Raw genomic sequence first — 19,793 nt, 5'->3', positions numbered from 1 at the left:
CAGATTCGAAATTCAAATGTAATATTTTTTTATAATTAAGTGTAACAGTATTTATGGCCAGACTAAGTATATACTTAAATAGTGTCATCAAGAACATTATTTAATTCAATATTGGTTAATTTATTACTGCTTATAATACCCAAAACGTATTATAAGCAGTATATACATAATTAGCCCTAATATCCACATCCAATGTAGGTGCTTCAATAGAGAAGGTAGAAGATAAATATATACATATTTAAACGTATCTCGTATCTTGTATCTTTCCAGTGTTACCCGAAATCCCGCTAAGCCACTCTGACTACAGCGGCTTCCAGGCCGGGAGCACGAGCTACGTGAAAGGCAGCCCCAGCGGCACCAGCGGCAGTCTCACGGACCTCAACACGCCCGCCATGTCCGCGCAACGGTACGACACCATGCCGAACAACTACTACAACTCGTGGCCCGGCAACAGCTACAACTACCAATACAACAACATCAACAACAACCCCGCCTGCATACAATCCCACACGCCGTACATCAACCCGAACCCGCAAATGATCCTGCCCAACCTGTACTCGACCGTCAACCAGAACCAAATACACGTGCACTTGCACAGTTCAGCCGACAAATACAACCTAGAGCAATACATTCCGAGCGAGATTAAAATAAGCGACATAGATGGCGGTATTTCCATAACGACGGAGCTGCCCGGCGGCGGGGAGGGCGGGGGGCTCGTGCAAGCGTGCGACGCGCCCGACGACGTCAAACACGGCCTGTACGCCGCCAACAGCCAAGAAGTGTGGCGGCCATATTGACAGTGCGCTAAGTTCCCGCGCGAGGACAACCAACATTCCGTTGTACATATTGTGATATAGTGAACTCAATTCTAGGTAAATTGTATAAAAATAGAAATCGATTAATGTTAAACATTAATATGATTGTAAGTGTTAATATATGTATTTATAGTAAATAAATTAACATATCAAAGTTTGTTGCCTCTTTCTTGCATCCTCATCCCTATCTTCAATCAATTTAAGTTCATTTTGAATTTCCTCTCAAGGAAGAAAATAAATTATCACAGTACAGTGTAGTTAGTCTAGTCCAATAATGTCCAATAAGAACTTACTAAATCTATTTCATAAACATAAGAAGCGAAAGGGGGTACTCATCGTATGAAACATACCATCGTATTAGATTACCATAAACCGTCATATACAATAAACAAATTATTTTAAATCGCCAAGTCGAGCAAATATAAAAATTCACGACCGTGCCATCCTCTTCTAAAAGCAATTCAAGCTATTTTCGCCCCTATACCTGTGTTGTGATTTTTTTTTAATTTTCACTTAGTGAAAATTAAAAATAGCAAGCGTTTTATGAACACGTGTATTTCAAATACTGAACAATCTCTTTAAATACGTTTACTTAATACATTGTGTCTTCATGCGATGGCCGAGTTAATAAATTTATTTAAGCTATACTTAATTAGTCAACCTAACAAAATCCTATAGAGTCCACACCAATTTATATAGAAATATTGTGTCTGTATATTGAAGATATTAAAAAAGTAATAATTAGAGGGGTAAAACAGTTAAAGAGCACTAAGCCAAAAATAAATAGTGTCTGTTTGTTTATACACGCTAATCGCCGGAACTACCGAATGGATTTGATTTTTTTTTTTTTTGTATAGGTATTAAGTCTGAGCAACATATAGGCTATATTTTATTTTCTAGAATTAATTAAGGTTATAATTTGTTTTAACTGGGACACCTGATGCAGAATCGCAACAGACCTAAAAATTGTGGCATAAAAAAATTGTTATACGTGATAAGCATTTTCTGCTGATATAGAACTCAAAGAGCCCAGCTATGGTATAAAAAAGTATAGGAATGAGGTATCAGTAAACATTGTTCAGTCTGATGGGCGTTTTCTGTTGACTTAAAATATTCGAGATCTGGAATATTTAGCGCTGAAATCAGCTATATCTGCGGTAATTCGTGAAGAAAAGTTTTTAATTGTATAATTATACCTTAAACTTATTTTATTGAGAGCCTCCAATTTGTTTATGTTCAAAGTTTACGCGAACGAAGTTGCGAGCACCAGCAGGTTTTAAGTTAGAAGATCCCTTAAATGCGGACTGAATAAGTTAATAACTAATAATTGAGGTTACATGGATCTTACAACTTTTTGCAGTTGAAGAATTGTGTTGCGAGACTTGATTTTTTACAGATATTGTTTTTTTTATGAGATTTTTATGACGCAATTCTACCTTTGAAAAAACCCCTATACTCATAATATCAGTATAATAAAAATGTCTTAAATAATACATTAGATTAAACCACATAGTCAAATTAACATATTTAATTGCAACCAAATCCACATGTATTTTATTTAGCTTGACTAAATTAAAAAAATATACCACAGTTGAATAATATGGTTACATTGTTAAGTCATGTCTGAATACAAGGCATTTGGGAAACAACTTATAATAGTGTTACCAGTACATACAATCTCCGTGACTTAAAGTAGAAATGTACCTTGCTTTTTCTGCGGACAAAATTAAAACGACATAATTTTACCATTAACACCTATCATTCTGTTATAATCTTATGTTTACTTAGCTTTTTTTCTATTTTACATTTAATTAGACATATTACAATATATCTAAAACAAAACTACAGTTTTGCAAGAAATTTATACTTTCGGATGGTAAAATAATATCAAAATGGAAAAAAACGAATAAATGCTAAAAATGTACGGGAAAAACTGAACATCGCCCTTTTTTGAAGTGGGATAATATGGATAATTAATTATGGGTTATATCCCAACACAACGCTTTTAAATTACGATATGAAAGTATAAATGGCACTATTTGAGTTTTACAAATAACATTACTTATTGTCAACTACATTTTCATACCTCGAATCAGACTTAATCTTAATTTTATACCTTAGTGTAGTTAAATTTAAAATGATATTTCTATTTAAAGTAATACTAATAAAATAAACTATTTATAGCATTCATAACATTATTGATTATGTACATATGTGATGTTTATTAGTTATGATTACACACACATGTTATATATATTTATTAACTATTATCAGTTCAAGATGTATTACAAAATTTAAAATAACTAGCTGGCATCCCCGTAGGCTGTAGTGTGTATTTAAAATGGCGGCGTCGAAGTAGAAGTTTCGTTCATAGTTTTTAATTTCTACTCATGTTTATTCGCGAGAGTTCAAAGTGTTAAAGTTTTACAAATAAATATATTTATGTTATATCAGATTAATATTTCTTATACAACCTGTAAGTATTTAGCGACTGCTGTTGAACCTGTTTATCTACGTCATTGTTGCAGGAATCAGATAACGGCGCCGAACTCCTACAACCTGTGTTCTAGAATTAACTGTGTTTATTTACTTGCAGTCCAGAGTGCCTCTTAACGTATTAGTGAGAGTGCAATGTCAGAGGAGTCAGACAGACATGGGGAGTCAGCCAGTGACGGCGTCGCAGGAGGCGGCGTCACTAACGTGGCGCGCGTGTTGTTGACCCCTCATCAAGTCGACACCGCGTCCGCGGACTCGCTTCGTACCGCATGGAGAAACCAGGACTTGTATATTGATCACCTCGAATCCTTGAACAAACAGTTGGAAGGTATTTACGAAACGATTACAGCGGCTTGGTAGTGTCACGATCGGCCTCCCCGACCCGCGAGTTGACGTGAAGTTTCATTAGTTCTATATCGACAATGCTTTAACTAAAATAATATAGTGATGTTATGACAAAATTAATTGTGTTCTTACAATGTTAGTTGCTTAATATGTGGTAACGGGTGTATTTAGGTGGTTAATGAGATAACGAGAAGACGGTGAAATCCTGTGTAAGAGTTGCAAGTGGAGTGTTCTGTGGAAGTGTATACGCCATGTGGGAAGGTGCAATAGCCAGTGAAAAGCCAAGTTTAGTTTCATCTGTGTACAGTGCTGTAAAAAAATATTCCAAAGTTTTTATGGAAGACAGCATGCAGTCTTCAAGTTATTACCAACATGAAAAAGTAAATATCTATTTCTATTACAGTATAGATGTAAGCATTTACCTACCATTATGTTTAAGGCATTATGATTAGTTAAGCTTAAAAAATTATCAATAACCTATGTATCTATTGAACAATCACATTTTATATTATTATTGTGTATTTATCATTTTATTGTCGAATTACAGTAGAATCTCATTAAGTCCAACTATGATAAATTGAAAACCTCTTATAAGTCGAAGAATGTTTATTTCTATTTTATGAATAATTGATTTTAACAAATAATCAATTATTCTTATTAAAGAATTTGTTGTGAATAATTGTGTATCGTAAGCAAGAATTTTTGTTTTCAAGACTAATATGAAGTGTTTTTGAATAATGTGTAAATAACAGTGTTTGCGTAATTCATTTGCTTATGTTGTCAACACTGACAGTCATCATAGTGTGGCACTTAAACCAGCCTAAAGACAAAATCACAATCTGTATGTCAAATAAAAATCTGCCTGAGTATATCCTCCTTATGAAGGATTATATATTAACTTATGTCAAGAACTCTCTTCTCTGCCTCTTTTGTTGCTTCCCCGATGTTTGACTTGAAAAGTTTCTACTGTATTCAATAAAATAAGTAATGGTCATGAAATTATCTATCAAAATTTAAAATTTGTTTTGTAAGTGATGATACATAATTATTTTGAGTATAGTATATATTATAAATGTGAAAGTGGGTTTGTTTGTATTTCTTAATGTTGCAAAATGAGTAATTTTTATGTTATGATGATTGTGGCTGTAGGAAGTTAGGACGCTAGCTAGTGAAATACACTACTTTATCAAAGTGAAACCGTGAGCATAACATACTTTCGCATTTATAATAGTAATATGATTTAGAGTTATTAAATTATGTATAAAATATTTCAATTTAATATATGACGAAATTCCAACCAGCAAGTTTGGTCCACATTTTATCACTTGTAACGTTTATGTGTCATGCAATGATGCTTTGCTTTATTTCACTAATATTCTGCACATTTCCACTTACCTTATATAATAGATGTGCGTAGAAACAAACAAATTAATACTTTTGTCGAAGCTAACTGATACAAACATCATGTCATATGTATCACTTTTTTTCAGCTAAACAAATATGTAAATTGGTCTTTTCCCTTCGTAGTGTTGAGTAGTAGAGAATATTGTTTAAAATCATTAGACTTTTAACAAGTGTATGTTTTTCAATGGTTAACATGTTTGTCTGATTAAAGCTTTGTTTTCGGACTCGTTGAATAAAGTATTTATAGGTAGACCTATAAATACTTTATTCAACATTTAAATCACATATTTAAACAAAAATAATATTTGTTAAACCCAATTGTACATAAACTCATACACTTGTTAAATTCTACAAGTAAAATAAAAATTTTGTATTCTCAATAAAAATTAATATAATCAATTTAGCACTCAAAGATTAATAAATTATGTTGGATGGATATATAGGCCCCTTTTGTTACATGTAGTTAACATAACTCATCGAAACATGTTTAAGTAAAATTGTTCATAGAATACGGTTTGTAGACATATCTTTATTAAAAGTTATTTAACTAATAATATTATAGTGTTCCTAAAGATGTACATATGTATTTACAAATTATAACATTTTTTTCTATTAATTCTTCCAAATTACATGTTTTCCTATTCCTCACAAATGTTTGTAGAGATGTATAGAATTCTATACAATGTTTTGGGAAATTCTCAAAAATCTTATATTTTATTTTATTCTAAGTGATATTTCTTTGATTATATAATGAAAATTAATTTGTCTAGTATGGGTATGGTTACGACTTCTGAAACTTAATATGGCTCTCAAATGTTATATTTGTAAAACAATATTGTAAAATGTTAGGTAAAAATTAATGCTTTGGACTTCAGCATCAATAGAGATCTTCTAAAGTTAATGAATTTTTATAATACTTAATTAAGTATTGTGTGTACTATAAAAGGTTTATTGCCTGTAATGTAAAGTAAATTAATAATATGTTTTACTTGTTATTGTATGGCTTAAAAGTTTAGTTAAGGTGTTGTCGATTGCAACATTGTATTGCATACATATGAGGCATATTATGATACTTTATCTGACCTCAATTACTTATGTATACTTGATATCTAGATTGAATGACACCTGGCTTCAAAATAAGTATAAATTGAGCTTAGACTATAATAATTTAAGGTTTACTCTTTACAATTTCCAGGCAGCTTGGAAAAGGCGAAAAGTATAGAAGACAGAATAAATAAGCAATATGCAGAATCACAACATCGTGAAAAGGTTCTTGTGAGGAGGCTTGCTGCTAAGGAACAAGAAATACAAGATTATGTAGTATGTTGTTTTTCTTTCATTACCATTCTATTTTGATGGAACAAAATTTGTGAATTTCATTCATATGTATGATCTATAATTAATTTTAGTTCTGGCCCAATTTGTATGAGTGAGACAAAAACCGAAAAGTCTTTAAAGAGAAAAAAAAGGTCTTCAAAGAGGGGAGCAAATTAATATATAAATAACTTGAAAATATGTATATGATATAACATGTCATATCCCCTATAGCAAAGATCTCTTTATCTTTCACTAATAAAAAAACCAGAAACTATTTAGTCTATTTTATCACAAGTGTGCAGATGCCTTCTTCTTGGTGATACTCATTAACACCTCCATGTCTTTATTACTTTCAGAGTCAAATAACAGAATTGAAATCATCACACGCCAGCCTAAATGGGCGACCGTCGTTGTTGGACCCTGCGGTCAACATGCTTATTTTAAGGTTAAAGCAAGAACTTACATCAACTAAGGCGAGACTCGAGGAGACACAAAACGAACTATCAGCGTGGAAATTCACACCAGACTCGAATACAGGGAAAAAGTTGATGGCGAAATGTCGACTTTTGCATCAAGAAAATGAAGATCTGGGACGGATGACTTCCAGTGGTCGGATAGCTAAGTTAGAAGGTGACCTAGCTTTACAGAAAAGTTTTAGTGAAGAAGTTAAGAAATCCCAATCAGGTATAGTGCTTTTGTAACTCTTTCTACCAACAAAAAGTTATATACAGGAAGTTATAGTTATTAGAAGTCTCACAAATCTGTGTTTTTTGAAACTTGCATTATGGCCCTTTTTTTAAGGCTCAGGCTTTTACTTTCCTATTTACAGTAAAGTAATAGTTTACAGGTGTTGTGATTACCAAAAAATGTGACTATATGAAACAAAGTATCACAAAGCCTATCACATATTTTGATGGGTTGATTTCGTTTACTCCTGTCTTTTTTTGAAACATTATAACATAAACAATTTATTCTATTAAATGGTTACATACACCATACCCCAATTCAGAGTTTTACTTATAAAATTTACTTACGAATTTTGTAATTCAAAGAATCAAAATTGTCAAAGTGGCCAATAAGTCGATCTTTAGTTCGACGCGTGTGCGCATATTGTTGTATAAACGGTGCACCACAGATAACATAATACTCTATACTTGGTAGGTAGGTTGGTTGCACACAAATATAGCAATTTAACGTACCACGGCCTCTTAGAATTTGTTGGTTCATTTTATTATAGCTGGCAGATGCTGCATGTATCAAACTGTTGATTCTTCGACATGTTGGTTATCTCATAATGTTTTTCTTCACATTTCGAGAAGTGGTAATGTGAATAATGTACAGATAAATTGAAAAAATTATATTTTGCATGTCCCTCTGTTCGCGAACCCCCGACTTTTCGCTTTAATTCTGAGGTCCAAACTTCTCAGCCACCACTGCTTACATTTAATAATCAGTACGTTTAATTTTACAGAATTGGATGAGTTCCTACAAGAATTAGACGAAGACGTAGAGGGAATGCAAAGTACAGTGCTATTTCTGCAGCAGGAATTGAGGGCGACTCACGCCACAGTGAATGGAAATCGAGCCTCGACCCCCGCAGACAAGCGGACTTACTCGGGCAGTGAATGTAGCGATACTCCAGTGGGCAAGCGGAGGCGAGCCTCGGTTCTCTCTCTAGACTATAACGAGGAAGAGGAACCCTTGACTGTCACGAATGGTGAAGCGGATTAAACGATAGTGTTCAATATACCTGATAATTTGTGAATCTGTGGCCGCAACAAACGGCTCATCTTACGTTGTACGCAAACAATCTTACAAGTGATCGAGTTATTACATCACGTAACAATGTGAAGGCTTTTATATTAGCTAATATCGAAGTGTGTTAAATTTACGTACTTTTATTAGAAGACAAAATTCTATACACTGTGTCATTACTGTTAGACTAATCGGTGATGATTGTGTCCATGTGAATGATGAGAAACTTGTTTATTTGCCTTTACATGAAGTGGACCATGTGATCAGATTTAGTGAAATCGTTTTGACATTGATTTTTTGATAAATATTCGAACAAACACTCAGATGACAATTTTATAATTTATTTATGTAAAGTGCATTAATTGAATGTGATAAATATATTAGAGGAGCCAATATTATGAGCAATAATAAACTTTTTGTTGCCAATATTTTTATTGAATTGATGGCTTATCTATGGTGGACACCCAATATTTAAAGGTGATGAATTTCCCTGTGTTGCAATAATGTCGAAACAGTAAGCCTAAGATGTAATAATTGCCGTGTTTTTATTGAATTTATGTGATTTTCTACATGAAATGATTCTATTTTAAAATTACGATTGAATGTATATATAGAGCTATGTTAATAAACATATTACTGTCATCAGTTATTAAATGTTTTATTGAAAAAAAACTGTGTTTTAGCATTAGTGCGTAAGCTTTATCATAAATGAAGTCCCAGTCTTCTAGTCACTAGTGGAACTTTATACATGCTGTAACATCTTGTATATCGTTACTAGAGCGGCGTAGTTGCCATAGACAAGCGAAGTAATATCGAATTCTAAATCTATATCATTTAAGCTGGGATCTCCAAATCTCAGGCCATCCTGTATAAAGTAAAAAAGATTGCTCGGTATTGTTGATACATATATGCGTCAATTAGTTGACTCACGCAACTGCGTCTGCGCTCAAGGGAACACTTTGTAATATTTTGTTATTGATGATTTTTTATTTGATATTGGTAGTAGTGTAATTTTCATTTGGAACCGGCACCGGTGAATGTGACAACCTGGCCACATTTTACAATCCCTTGTTAAAAATGATACTTAAAATGAATTAACCCTCTTTCGCCGGCATTGCGGTCTGTAGTACACCGGAGAAGTAAGACATTACGTTCTCATATTTTCTACTAGAGAATTCAAGAGTTTTACGGAACAAAGTAATTTTCGTTATTTATACGACAACGCTATAATTATCTTTTTGATACTATGTTCACCATCCACAACGAATCATAATTTTTTTTTTTGTGTTGTCACCTTTCGGTCTATAGTCTATATCGTTAGGACACATTTACTGCACTAGTGCAGACCCAAGTCGTGGCCACGATTGTCGTTTGTCTCATTAATTCGGTCGTTCGAAAGATCGATACCTCTAGGCTCAATGTTAAAATTATTGACACAAAGGTTACTAAGCGAGCATTTGTAAATCTCTGGTCATTCGCGAATATTCGTCAAAATTATTTTAATATGAACATTAAAGTCCCCGTAACTTGTCCGTGACTTGTATCATAGAAGTTATATGATGGATGAGGCGTTAAAATGGTATACCTTAGAGATTTTGTCAGTAGCAGTTTTACATCTATTTCTGATAGAAACATCTCGTGGACCTGACAATCAACAAACAAAGCATCAATACAACTAGGGACCTACCACGCCAATCACCTCTTAGTGCCCACACTGTGTATCCTAGCAAGTTGAATGCAAGCCACATACCACTAAGCTCTAGGCGTTAAAGCTGCATATGTACGATAGTAAGAGTATCCTGCGTTCAAGTTGACTCACTGCTATGTATCATGAATTTTTCTTTCTATTAGATAGACGTAAAAAAATACAATGGTCATAACTTCTGTAAATGATGAATATCACACCTAGGTACTTATATACTTTATTTTTTTCTCCGTTCCCGACTGCAGTTTTAAAAAATTCTGCTAAAATCGCCCTTGCTCGCATCGATCTGCCCTACCATACAATTCATTATAGTACTACACTAAGCTACAAAGGTGTAAATTTCATATAACATGATACAAATAGGTATAAAAAAAAATTGAATTATATTAAAAAATCGTTTATTACAATTAATATTATGTCTATGAAGGCACCACAATAACACATCGGTGGGGGTTTGAATCACACAATAATTTGACTAGCATGTATAAAAGCCTTGAGAGCAAAAACATTTGTAAAAAAATAGCTTTACATATAAATGCATGTGCGTAAAGATCACAGATATTTCTTACACCGCTTATAAATTAGTACTTCATATTTAAGTTATGGTTAATATTTTTAGGATTTATTGAACTACCTCTCACATGTATATTAAGCATAATGACGTCATCCGCTTTAATATAAACTATAAAGGCCAAACCAGAATGCTATCTACATATTACATATACCGATAATAATATAAAGGTAAAATGTTTGCTTGTTTGAGCGCGGGTAATCTCAGGAACTGCTTGACCGATTTCCCAAAATTCTTTCACCGTTGGATGTATACGTGATCTCTGAGTGTAACAGGATATATTATAAAAGGTACCACGAGCAAGGCCGAGGCGGATCGCTAGTGTGTTGTTGTTAAATGAGTAACAACAGTATTTCATACGTACTATTTCCAAACAAGCTATTGTATTAATTTCTTCAGTTTTGTTAACATAAAAAGCTGAGGGTTGAGTAAACTAAATCGATAACATTCTGTAATCATTTACCACATAAATATTTCAGCAAAACAATTCTAATTTTTTTAATGCAAGCATGCAAGAATTTTTTATACAATAAATACATTAAAAATATAATTTTCTACTAATATACCCATGTACTTATATAGAAACACAGGATTGTTTTTGAAACCAAGTACTTAATATATGTTATGACTATTTGGTCGTTAATAATAATAATTAAGTTTACTTCGTACAGCTACCCGATTGCAGGTCACATGCAATTCACACGTGCCACTAAGCGCCAAACGGGAAAGTGCATTACCTCGTTTCTCTCGAACGGTTATGCGAACTTATCGCAAAATATATTCGCCATAGAATAACATAAATAATACACACTTTTAACTAAACTTTCAGCAGTCTTTACCTTCTAGTTTATACTTTTACAAAAATTTTTTTTTAATCTTAAGAATAAATCAATCACCAATAATTACGTATTTTCTCGTACAGTAACCGCTAGATTACAACCGTTTCAAATTAAAGTACTACATTCCAAAGCATATAACATAACACCAATTAATTGAAGTTTGGTTATATTGCCATTTCCTTAAATTCAGTATACTTACCTTAATAAAAACCTATCCTACTTATATTATAATCGAAACTTTCCTAAATATTGATAGATTAATGGATGTTTGTAACTCCTTCTAAATAGCTTATCGTGTCGGTTTGAAATTTGGTACAGACATAGATTAGTCTGGATTAGCACAAAGGCTACGGGTTCCACGCGAGTGACACCGCGGTTTACAGCTAGTAAAATATATCATAGTTATGCGTTATACAAATGAACTAACTGATTCATAACTATAAAATAACCTTAACCGTATTTTTATTTTTAAAACAAATATTCTTTTCCGCTTACTTGCAGGTACTATATTATACGTAGGATCCATTTCTTTATTTTTAGAAACCGCCTTTCGAAGCGACGCGATTGATACTAACTTCTGTATAATATCATAATGATTCGAAATCGCTTCTAAAAAAGCAAAGTTAAAAGTTTAAGTTTACATAAATTAACTCTATATTTACCAACGACCACAGACAACAAACGGATTTTTTTTAATCAATATTATCATATTGCAATTGCACAGATAACATATTTACTTCCTCTTTATCCCCAAATTATCTCCGCCAGCATGAACGTCATCTCTTATCCCGGCTTGGTATCGCAACAGTTTGTCGTCGGCCGAGCGGACTCGCTCCTGTAATATTTCAACAGTACGATTCAAGAGTTTAATCTCTTCTTGTAGCGGGTAAAGCTGCATGTTCATTTGCATCAGCTCTTTTTCGTGCGCCAGCTGTAGGGTGTGGAGCTGTTGAATATAATGAAAAGGTGCTTTACTTGTTATTTTCAAAATTAAATTTTTAGTGCACTGTACATCAGGGTCATATTAACTTGACGCTTGGAATTCATGACGTCATTTGGTGCTCAGTACAATTTCTGGACGAGATAAGGAAGTTTGGGAGGTGAAGGTGGTGGGGCCTCGTATTCCGGAAAAATATCGTTATTAGTTATTATAAGTTGAAATATTATTATTATTTAGGCAATAAATTCGAAGAAAAACTTCGCCACCTTCAATATCATCACCATCGTTTTTCAATACTTACGTCTTGAATCCGTTTCTTCTTCAACATGATGAGATCTTCGTTGGTCCTCTTCAAAGACGATAACAACCCGACCCTTTCTTCCATGAGATCTTCCTTTTGCTTACGAATTTCCGACAGTTCTGCTTCCATCGCATTATTTGCCCGTAACATAACATTTTCTGTTGATTTTGCTGGTTTGCATCCCGCTCTCTTTTGTGGATTAATGTTCAAAAGAACTGAAGTAAAATAAACAGTGTGAAAAAGTTATGTCGTAAAAATAACTTTATACTAAAGAATTTTCTATGGAAATAAGAAAAATATAATTGGTTTCATGTACATAAAACGTGCATAATTTGATTAATAATTTGTGGCGGACAAGAAAATGAACTGTACGTATTAGGTATATTTACATTCTTTCTCCTTTTGCAAACTCCTCAGGTTTTTCTTCAACTCCTCAGTCTCCCTGTTAATTTTAGCAATAGTTCGTTGCTTAGCTGTTAGTTCTGTTTGTAGACCTTTTATAGTGGCTATGAGGTAACTATCTTCCTTCAGCTTGTTAAAGATTAAAGCGGAGTTTTGTGTCAGTCTGCTAACAGCAGATGACGCTCTATCTGCTTTTAAAAATGTTTGTGTAGACACTGTAGTTTGGTTTTTAGGCACTGTTTGGACGGCTACATCGTGTAAATTAATTTTATTTATCTTATTCTTCAGATCGTGGTTCACTTTACGATCCTCCATTAGTTGTCTCTCCACATCAACAATATGGGTTTCATACTTCTGTTTCATATCAGTAAATTTCTCTTGAAGTGTCATAAGGACACCATGAAAATGACTTTCTTTGTCTTTTAACTCCTGCTCCAGCCTCACTATACGTTCTTCTAGAAGCTTCTTCTTGTTGTCTTCCACTGTGGATGATTTTGACGCAACTGAAAAGTTTTGAAATACAAATTATCTTAAACTATCAAGTAGTATATTCAGGCAATATAATCCAAAAGTAAAACTAGGTCTATATTTAATTATTTTTATGAACTGTATAGCAAAAAAAGTAACATAGATAGCAATAATTTCAAATGAAAAGACTTGTTTTTTTTAAGCAATGAATACCAGCAGAACATTAGCTACATAACTTATAAGCATTCACATCAATTCAATCCTCCGGCTGGTGATACACTACTTTTATACGATACGCAACGACGCGCGTTATAAACAACATAATTATAAGAGCTATTAGCAAACCTATCAGAGCCGAGACGGAGTCTGGATGCTTTCGCCTTAAAATCATCTCCATTTCCTTCACTTGCCGCTGCAAATCTTGTATGACCGTGGCATCTTTTTCACGTTGAATTGATAAGTTCTTTCGTTCATTCCTTTCTTTATTGAGTTCTGCAAGAGCGCTTTGTTCATTCTGTTTACTCGTCTGCAATTCTGATTCTTTATTGTGGTATTCTTTTGCAATTCTATTCACAAATTTCTCACATTCTACCAATTTTATCTCGGCGTTTTGCTTGTCTTCCTCCAGCTGGTTTATCTTTTTCTTTAACGCCTTATTATCGTCAACGAGTTGCACATTCAATAATTCAAGACTTTTCACTCGTTCATTGGTATCCTTGAGTTCTTCCACCAATTGTTCGTGTTTACAATTGTTAAGTTTTTTCGGCGTGCCAGATGTAAATCGAGCCACTTTCGCGGCCTCTTTTTTCTTCGAATCGATAACGCCAGCGGAGAAAGGTCTCGCCTTCGACTTACGACGGGTTTCTGTGTGCTCTTTCCCGTTTAGTTTTTGGACATGACTGGCCTGAAATTAGTTAATTATTATAAAATAGGGCAAGCTTTTATGGTAGCGATATGGTTTAAAAATAGTGATTAATTAATAATAAATATGTTTGAAATAATGGTTATTTAGCTACTCCTTCAAATCTGGGTCAAATTCAAATTAAACAAATGTTTATTAAAAACTTGTTCCTCCGTTGTTAACATTGTCGAACTTAGGTCATCGACTTGAGAAATTGGATTTGTTGAATAACTGTAAAACTGAGTGCCTTCGAAAGGCCGATTGAATCTGGATATTAGAAGAAAAACATGTTTACAGTAAACAGTTTGTTGTTATTAAATAACCGCAATTCGATGGCAATGACCGAGCGAGGCGCCTGAGCAGCGAGCTGGTTCCCAAACAAACATTACAGTTAAATCGTTTACGACTACCAATACTTGTTGGAGTACCTATAAATTGTCTGATTGTCTCAGATTGACCATCGACAGTCTATACCAACATCCATAATTAAAAGGATACATGGATATCTACATAAAAGATAATTTAATTTTCAATAATATAACATAGACCGATTGATTGATGTTTATAGCGAGAATAATAAATAACGGATTAAATCACAGCGTAATCTCCATAGTGCAAAAAACATGTTAAACCCATAGGCACATTAAAATTATATTCATAACAATGTTAGCATAGTTTCAAGTCGAGATGATACACGATTGCACAACGTATATGAGCTTAAAAGGGTGGTGTTGCATTGTGCATATGCGACTTCCTTGGGCCGGCACGAGTAGTCAGTAGCCATGGAGTCGTGGTTAAGAGCGCTCGTTCTTGTGGCGGCCGCAGCGGCTGTACTGGGCACACCGCTAGTCAACGATCTTGAACCAGGAAAAGGTAAGGTTTATATGGTGTTATTGCTTAATTCACTATACGCTTAAAATATTGTCGGGTGAGCCCATACATTTTTTATGTTAATTTATTAAAGAATATATATATTGACGATGGGTCATATAAAGCATGATCGATTTTTAGGATGCTCCTATGTAGCTTATGACAAACAAAAAGTTTGAAATAATTAATTAAATAATTGATAATGAGGATGTTCTTAAGATATTTTAGCATAATTATTTCCTACACCTCGATCCATATTTATAGAGGTAATTATTGCTACCTACCCATATATTGTATACCTATATATTATACTAATACTAATAATACAAAGCAGAATATATCTACGGTTTATTCTCTAGTATAAATAAAAATAAATAATAGGATGTTATTTAATCAAATAATTTTGAGCAACTATAGGTACTGTAAGTTTTTAATAATTATTCTTCCAAACTGCGCTTGGGAAAATACCAAGGTATACCGACACTAAATATTTATAATATTTAATATTTTCTGTCGGTATTTTTATCAACAAAAAATTGTAAAATTTTAATTCGTAATATCTTCATAGAACAACTTATATCAATTACCTAAACTATACCTAGAGCGGAAAATGTTTGTGTAGATTTTCTATGGAGAAGGAGTCTACTCCAGACTGGTCTTTTAATTGAAAATCTTTACATTCGAAACTATATGTATGTACCGTGTATATTTTGAAATATTTGAAACAAAGGGAATATCTTTAAACGTTTAATTTTCCGTTTAAGACACAGTTCCGTAGACATCTAAGCATTACCGGAACTTGGGTCAATTATTCCGAACATAATTTTCCTTGATAGAATCGTGACCAAAATCTAATTTTCTACGATAAGGAAATTCAAAACAATTATATATATCTCTCTGCCAGTAATGTCGCAAAATATTATTATATCGTATTTGCTCAAAAATATATTTCAATAAAAATCATTATAGATTTCAATTTCCTAAATAATACTTTCTAACCTAACAATGATATGGGGGCAACTGCAATATTTATTTTAATTCAAATTATTTAACAGCTAATCAATTTCGTAATTAAAATAAATTACATTCAAACTATTATATTGTATAAAATTTTTGATAACAATTATTTTTTCTGCTTTGTGAGTATTGAGTAGTGAGTCTAACTAAACAAAAACGAGTTATCGAATTTTTTCAACTAAAAAGCGTCGCGGGCATAGGCTATACATATTTCTAAATAGCAACGCAAATTGTGTCAGCCCTAATCTACAACCGTTAGAGTTTAGATACTGGTCAAGATCAAGCTTAGCGCGAATGAAAACCGAACCTCGTCCAGAGAAAGCCATTAAACATGTCGATGAAACGAGATCCGCATTCTAATTAACATTTCCATTATGGATTCATTAAATGTTCTTATAGCCCGCCGTAAAGTTGAACAATACTTGTATCCTTTACAATAAATCATTCAACTACTTTCTTGTTTCGTCATAAAATAAAAAGTGAAACTATTTAACACAGCGCAAGGTCAAAATAATGAATATATTATGATTAAAAAAATACTCATTATCCAGAAATTAAGATAACTACCCGTCCTCGGTTAGATCATCAATTATGGTATGTAAATTTTAAACACAACACTGTGTTAGACATTGTGATATTTCAACCTCAATTAATACAAACAATGAACCAAAGATTATATCAGAAATTACCACACTAACACAGAAGCCAACACGAGCCATTGAATCCTTTAAATGAAACAAAGGATTTGATTGTTTGCGTAAATTGAAATTAGGAATAATACTATTATTGGAATATGATAAATTATGTATAAACAAGCATTCTTTTTCTGTTTTTGATAAAATGTATTAAAAAAAGGATAATTAATTTTAATTTAAATTACAATGTATCTAAAACAATCTTTCCAATTGCCACCTCCCTAGTTGAGATAAAAATGAGATGTGAATTTTATTGAAATAATTATTTGAGAATCAATATTATATTTATGTACGTGAGTATATTGTTATCATTTTAGAATGGCCTGAACTTTTTTCTGTTAAACAACCAAGTGAACCTGATGAACCAGTGTTTGTTGAACGTATAGATGTGGAAACCACCGAAGACCCGGTTAACGCAAATACTGATGAGTTAGCGGCAAAAAATGTTGATGAGATTAAAGAAGAAATCCCAAAAATCATACAAAGAGCTGCGGCCGATGACAAAGATGACAAAGTAGATTATACTGGAGCTCAAGTATGGAAAGTTTCAACAGAAAATAGCGGCGTGCGCCTCATACTTGGAAGACTACGAAGAAGGAATTGTAAGTGTATATCATATAATACAATAATATAGATTCTCTTTGCTTGAAATAAAAAAAAAACTTGGCGATTAACGTTTAATTTGAAATTTCATCTAGTGATTGCAACATGGTCTGGAAACCACTCATACGTCGACGTTCTCGTCAAATCTAACGCAGTTGAAAACGTCACAAAAGTATTCCAAAGAGAAAACATCGATTTTAGTGTTGTCATCGATGATCTCCAAAAAAGAATTAACGAAGAGAACCCTCCTCTTGACCAAAATGAAATTGAACTTCAAGACAGAAGAGGTAAATATTTGTCTTTTCTTTTATACATTTCTTTTTTTTATTTTATGCCTTGTTAACTCTTGTGTATAATATTGTTTTTCTCAATCCAAACATGGAATTACCTATTATACTAGAGCAACATTCCAGGGGTTGATGTGGTTTTGTTACAGCAAGAGCTTACAATTTTTGGCGTGATAGGGCAAAGCTCCGCCGAGTAGGTTATATAGGTGCCTACATGGGATATAATTCCCTCAACATTCCCATGGAGTATTGGCCGAATGCGAACTGGGGTTCGTCGTTGAATTCAAAAGCACTGCAACAATTTGCACCTTCAAGTGTCTAATTTGTCGTTTCTAATATGTGGTGTGTTGTATTGTATGTAATTAATATTTAGAAATGTTGCATGGAAAGTTACTTTAATCGTGAATAACCAGTCGTTGTTGCTAGCTACGTAGAGGGAAAGTTGGCAGATTGGAGAACACTTGATAGAAAATCTTAGAAGGATGTTTTTCTGGGTTTTACGAGTATTATGCTAAATTATAACCCTGTAGCCGATGACAACAGAATACATGGGCTCAAAAAAATCTTAAATTTAACTCTTTTTTTATAATTACTTTGTGCTCAGATTATTGGGAGATATTAAGTATAGGACTCATTCGTTCGATATCAAAACATTAAGGGAAAAATATAAATAAATTGAAACACACTAACAGGTCATCGCATGACGTGGAAGCAGTACCACAGAATTGAAGACATTCACGGCTTTTTGGATTATTTGGCAAAGACTTATCCTGCTATCGTCAGTGTAAAATCTATTGGAAAATCGTACGAAGGCAGAGATCTCAAGGTACCCAATTCATCCACCTAGATCATTTACGTCTATATTTAAAAATAAATAGTTTCACGATTATTGTTATGAAAAAGATCATATGATTGCCTTTCAGGTTCTTCGCATATCAAATGGACAAAAAACAAATAAAGCCGTATTTATAGATGGTGGTATACATGCTAGAGAATGGATAAGTCCGGCTACAGTGACGTTTCTTATAAACCAAATTGCAGAAAACTTCGATGAGGAATCTGACGAAATTAAGAATATCGATTGGTATGTTTTGCCCTGTATGGAATATCATTTAGAAGAATCATAATGCTTTGTAATTCTAAACTTAAAAGATAAATTATTTTTTAACAAAAATTACTGACTTCAAAACCACTCGAAAGCGAACAATAAATTAATATTACTATAAGCGCTACGCCACTCATCTATTTATTGTCGACATAGAAACCTTTTTGTTTTTGGAAGTCGGTTAAAAACTACTGACTTCCACTCTTTAATAACATTTTTCATTTCTATTTCTTTTTTTTTTGGTTGCAGTTATTTATTATCAGTTGCGATGAGTATCTACGCAAAACTTGAAATTGTTTTTAAAATTAAGTCACATAAACAGCAAGCGTATTTTTGGTATCTATTATTGTAAATCCCACAGTGAATAGGTACAACGAGGGAAATCAACCTACTTTTGTCATCATTTTGAGATCAAAATCTTTAATCAAAATATAATACAAATAATAAAAATATAATACAAATAACTAGTTACAAGACAATTTTTTTACGGCATTAGATTTATTTACATTGAGATTGATCTTTAATTTTTTATTTATTTTTTTTTTGTTTATGATCTATTTGCTTGCCGCATTATACAGTATATATACCGTAAGGAAAAAAATAATCTTACATATCACTTTACAAAAATCCTTTGCCGATTTTTGTGGCGTTTCAATATTTCTCTTAAAGCTCTATTAATTAATATTAATGTTTAAAAAACTATTCGAATATGTTGTTATTGTTGCGAATCATCAAAGAACCCAAAGTGACGCGAGGGAAAGGTATCAAAGATTCTTACAAGAAAGTTTGTCTCCAGGTACTTCTTGCCAGTAGTGAATCCAGATGGCTATGAATACACACATAAAGCTGATCGCCTGTGGCGAAAGAATAGGAAACCAACAATTGGCACCAGACAATGTGTCGGTACTGATCTCAATAGAAATTTCGGGTAAGCATTTTTGAACCGATTTCTAACGG

At 33.0% G+C, this 19,793-nt stretch overlaps 4 protein-coding genes across 5 annotated transcripts; 3 read left to right on the top strand and 1 right to left on the bottom strand.

The window, feature by feature from the left end:
- Nucleotides 1-53: 53 nt before the first annotated feature.
- LOC119840195 lies at nt 54-926 on the top strand. Its single transcript, XM_038366708.1, has 2 exons — nt 54-66; nt 271-926. The coding sequence occupies exons 1-2, from the start codon at nt 54-56 to the stop codon at nt 795-797; spliced, it is 540 nt and encodes a 179-aa protein (XP_038222636.1). The 3' UTR covers nt 798-926.
- Nucleotides 927-3,130: 2,204 nt separating this feature from the next.
- Nucleotides 3,131-8,358, top strand: LOC119839962 (pre-mRNA-splicing regulator female-lethal(2)D). The gene is made up of 5 exons (XM_038366422.1): nt 3,131-3,291; nt 3,412-3,639; nt 6,256-6,380; nt 6,734-7,061; nt 7,849-8,358. Exons 2-5 carry the CDS (start codon nt 3,447-3,449, stop codon nt 8,106-8,108), a joined length of 906 nt encoding a protein of 301 aa, XP_038222350.1. The 5' UTR covers nt 3,131-3,291; nt 3,412-3,446; the 3' UTR covers nt 8,109-8,358.
- Nucleotides 8,359-10,253: 1,895 nt separating this feature from the next.
- On the bottom strand, nt 10,254-14,268 carry LOC119840194 (centrosomal protein of 162 kDa; the record flags this gene model as incomplete). Its single annotated transcript, XM_038366707.1, has 4 exons — nt 10,254-12,193; nt 12,489-12,703; nt 12,878-13,393; nt 13,704-14,268. Coding segments are annotated over 4 exons (1,509 nt in total), but the record flags the coding sequence as incomplete, so codon positions are not given.
- Nucleotides 14,269-14,973: 705 nt separating this feature from the next.
- On the top strand, nt 14,974-19,774 carry LOC119840113 (zinc carboxypeptidase A 1-like). 2 transcript variants are annotated; one of them, XM_038366624.1, is made up of 6 exons: nt 14,974-15,132; nt 17,159-17,443; nt 17,540-17,731; nt 18,424-18,557; nt 18,655-18,815; nt 19,633-19,774. In XM_038366624.1, exons 1-6 carry the CDS (start codon nt 15,042-15,044, stop codon nt 19,766-19,768), a joined length of 999 nt encoding a protein of 332 aa, XP_038222552.1. In that variant the 5' UTR covers nt 14,974-15,041; the 3' UTR covers nt 19,769-19,774. The 2 variants fall into 2 exon arrangements, with proteins under 2 accessions (XP_038222552.1, XP_038222553.1); XM_038366625.1 differs by having other exon boundaries at nt 14,998-15,132; nt 17,228-17,443.
- Nucleotides 19,775-19,793: the final 19 nt, after the last annotated feature.

Source organism: Zerene cesonia, chromosome 5, assembly GCF_012273895.1.
Source record: "Zerene cesonia ecotype Mississippi chromosome 5, Zerene_cesonia_1.1, whole genome shotgun sequence".
Classification (NCBI taxonomy): domain Eukaryota; kingdom Metazoa; phylum Arthropoda; class Insecta; order Lepidoptera; family Pieridae; genus Zerene; species Zerene cesonia.
This window is presented reverse-complemented; position numbering and strand designations above follow the sequence as displayed.

What these genes read in the sequence shown, in the direction of transcription:
- LOC119839962 (XM_038366422.1), top strand. Translation starts at nt 3,447, where the DNA reads ATGTCAGAGGAGTCAGACAGACATGGGGAGTCAGCCAGTGACGGCGTC. An exon ending in AAGAAATACAAGATTATGTA is followed by an intron (nt 6,381 to 6,733) that starts GTATGTTGTTTT and finishes TATTACTTTCAG; the next exon opens with AGTCAAATAACAGAATTGAA. An exon ending in AGTTAAGAAATCCCAATCAG is followed by an intron (nt 7,062 to 7,848) that starts GTATAGTGCTTT and finishes TTAATTTTACAG; the next exon opens with AATTGGATGAGTTCCTACAA.
- LOC119840113 (XM_038366624.1), top strand. Translation starts at nt 15,042, where the DNA reads ATGGAGTCGTGGTTAAGAGCGCTCGTTCTTGTGGCGGCCGCAGCGGCT. An exon ending in ACGAAGGCAGAGATCTCAAG is followed by an intron (nt 18,558 to 18,654) that starts GTACCCAATTCA and finishes ATTGCCTTTCAG; the next exon opens with GTTCTTCGCATATCAAATGG. An exon ending in GAAATTAAGAATATCGATTG is followed by an intron (nt 18,816 to 19,632) that starts GTATGTTTTGCC and finishes GTTTGTCTCCAG; the next exon opens with GTACTTCTTGCCAGTAGTGA.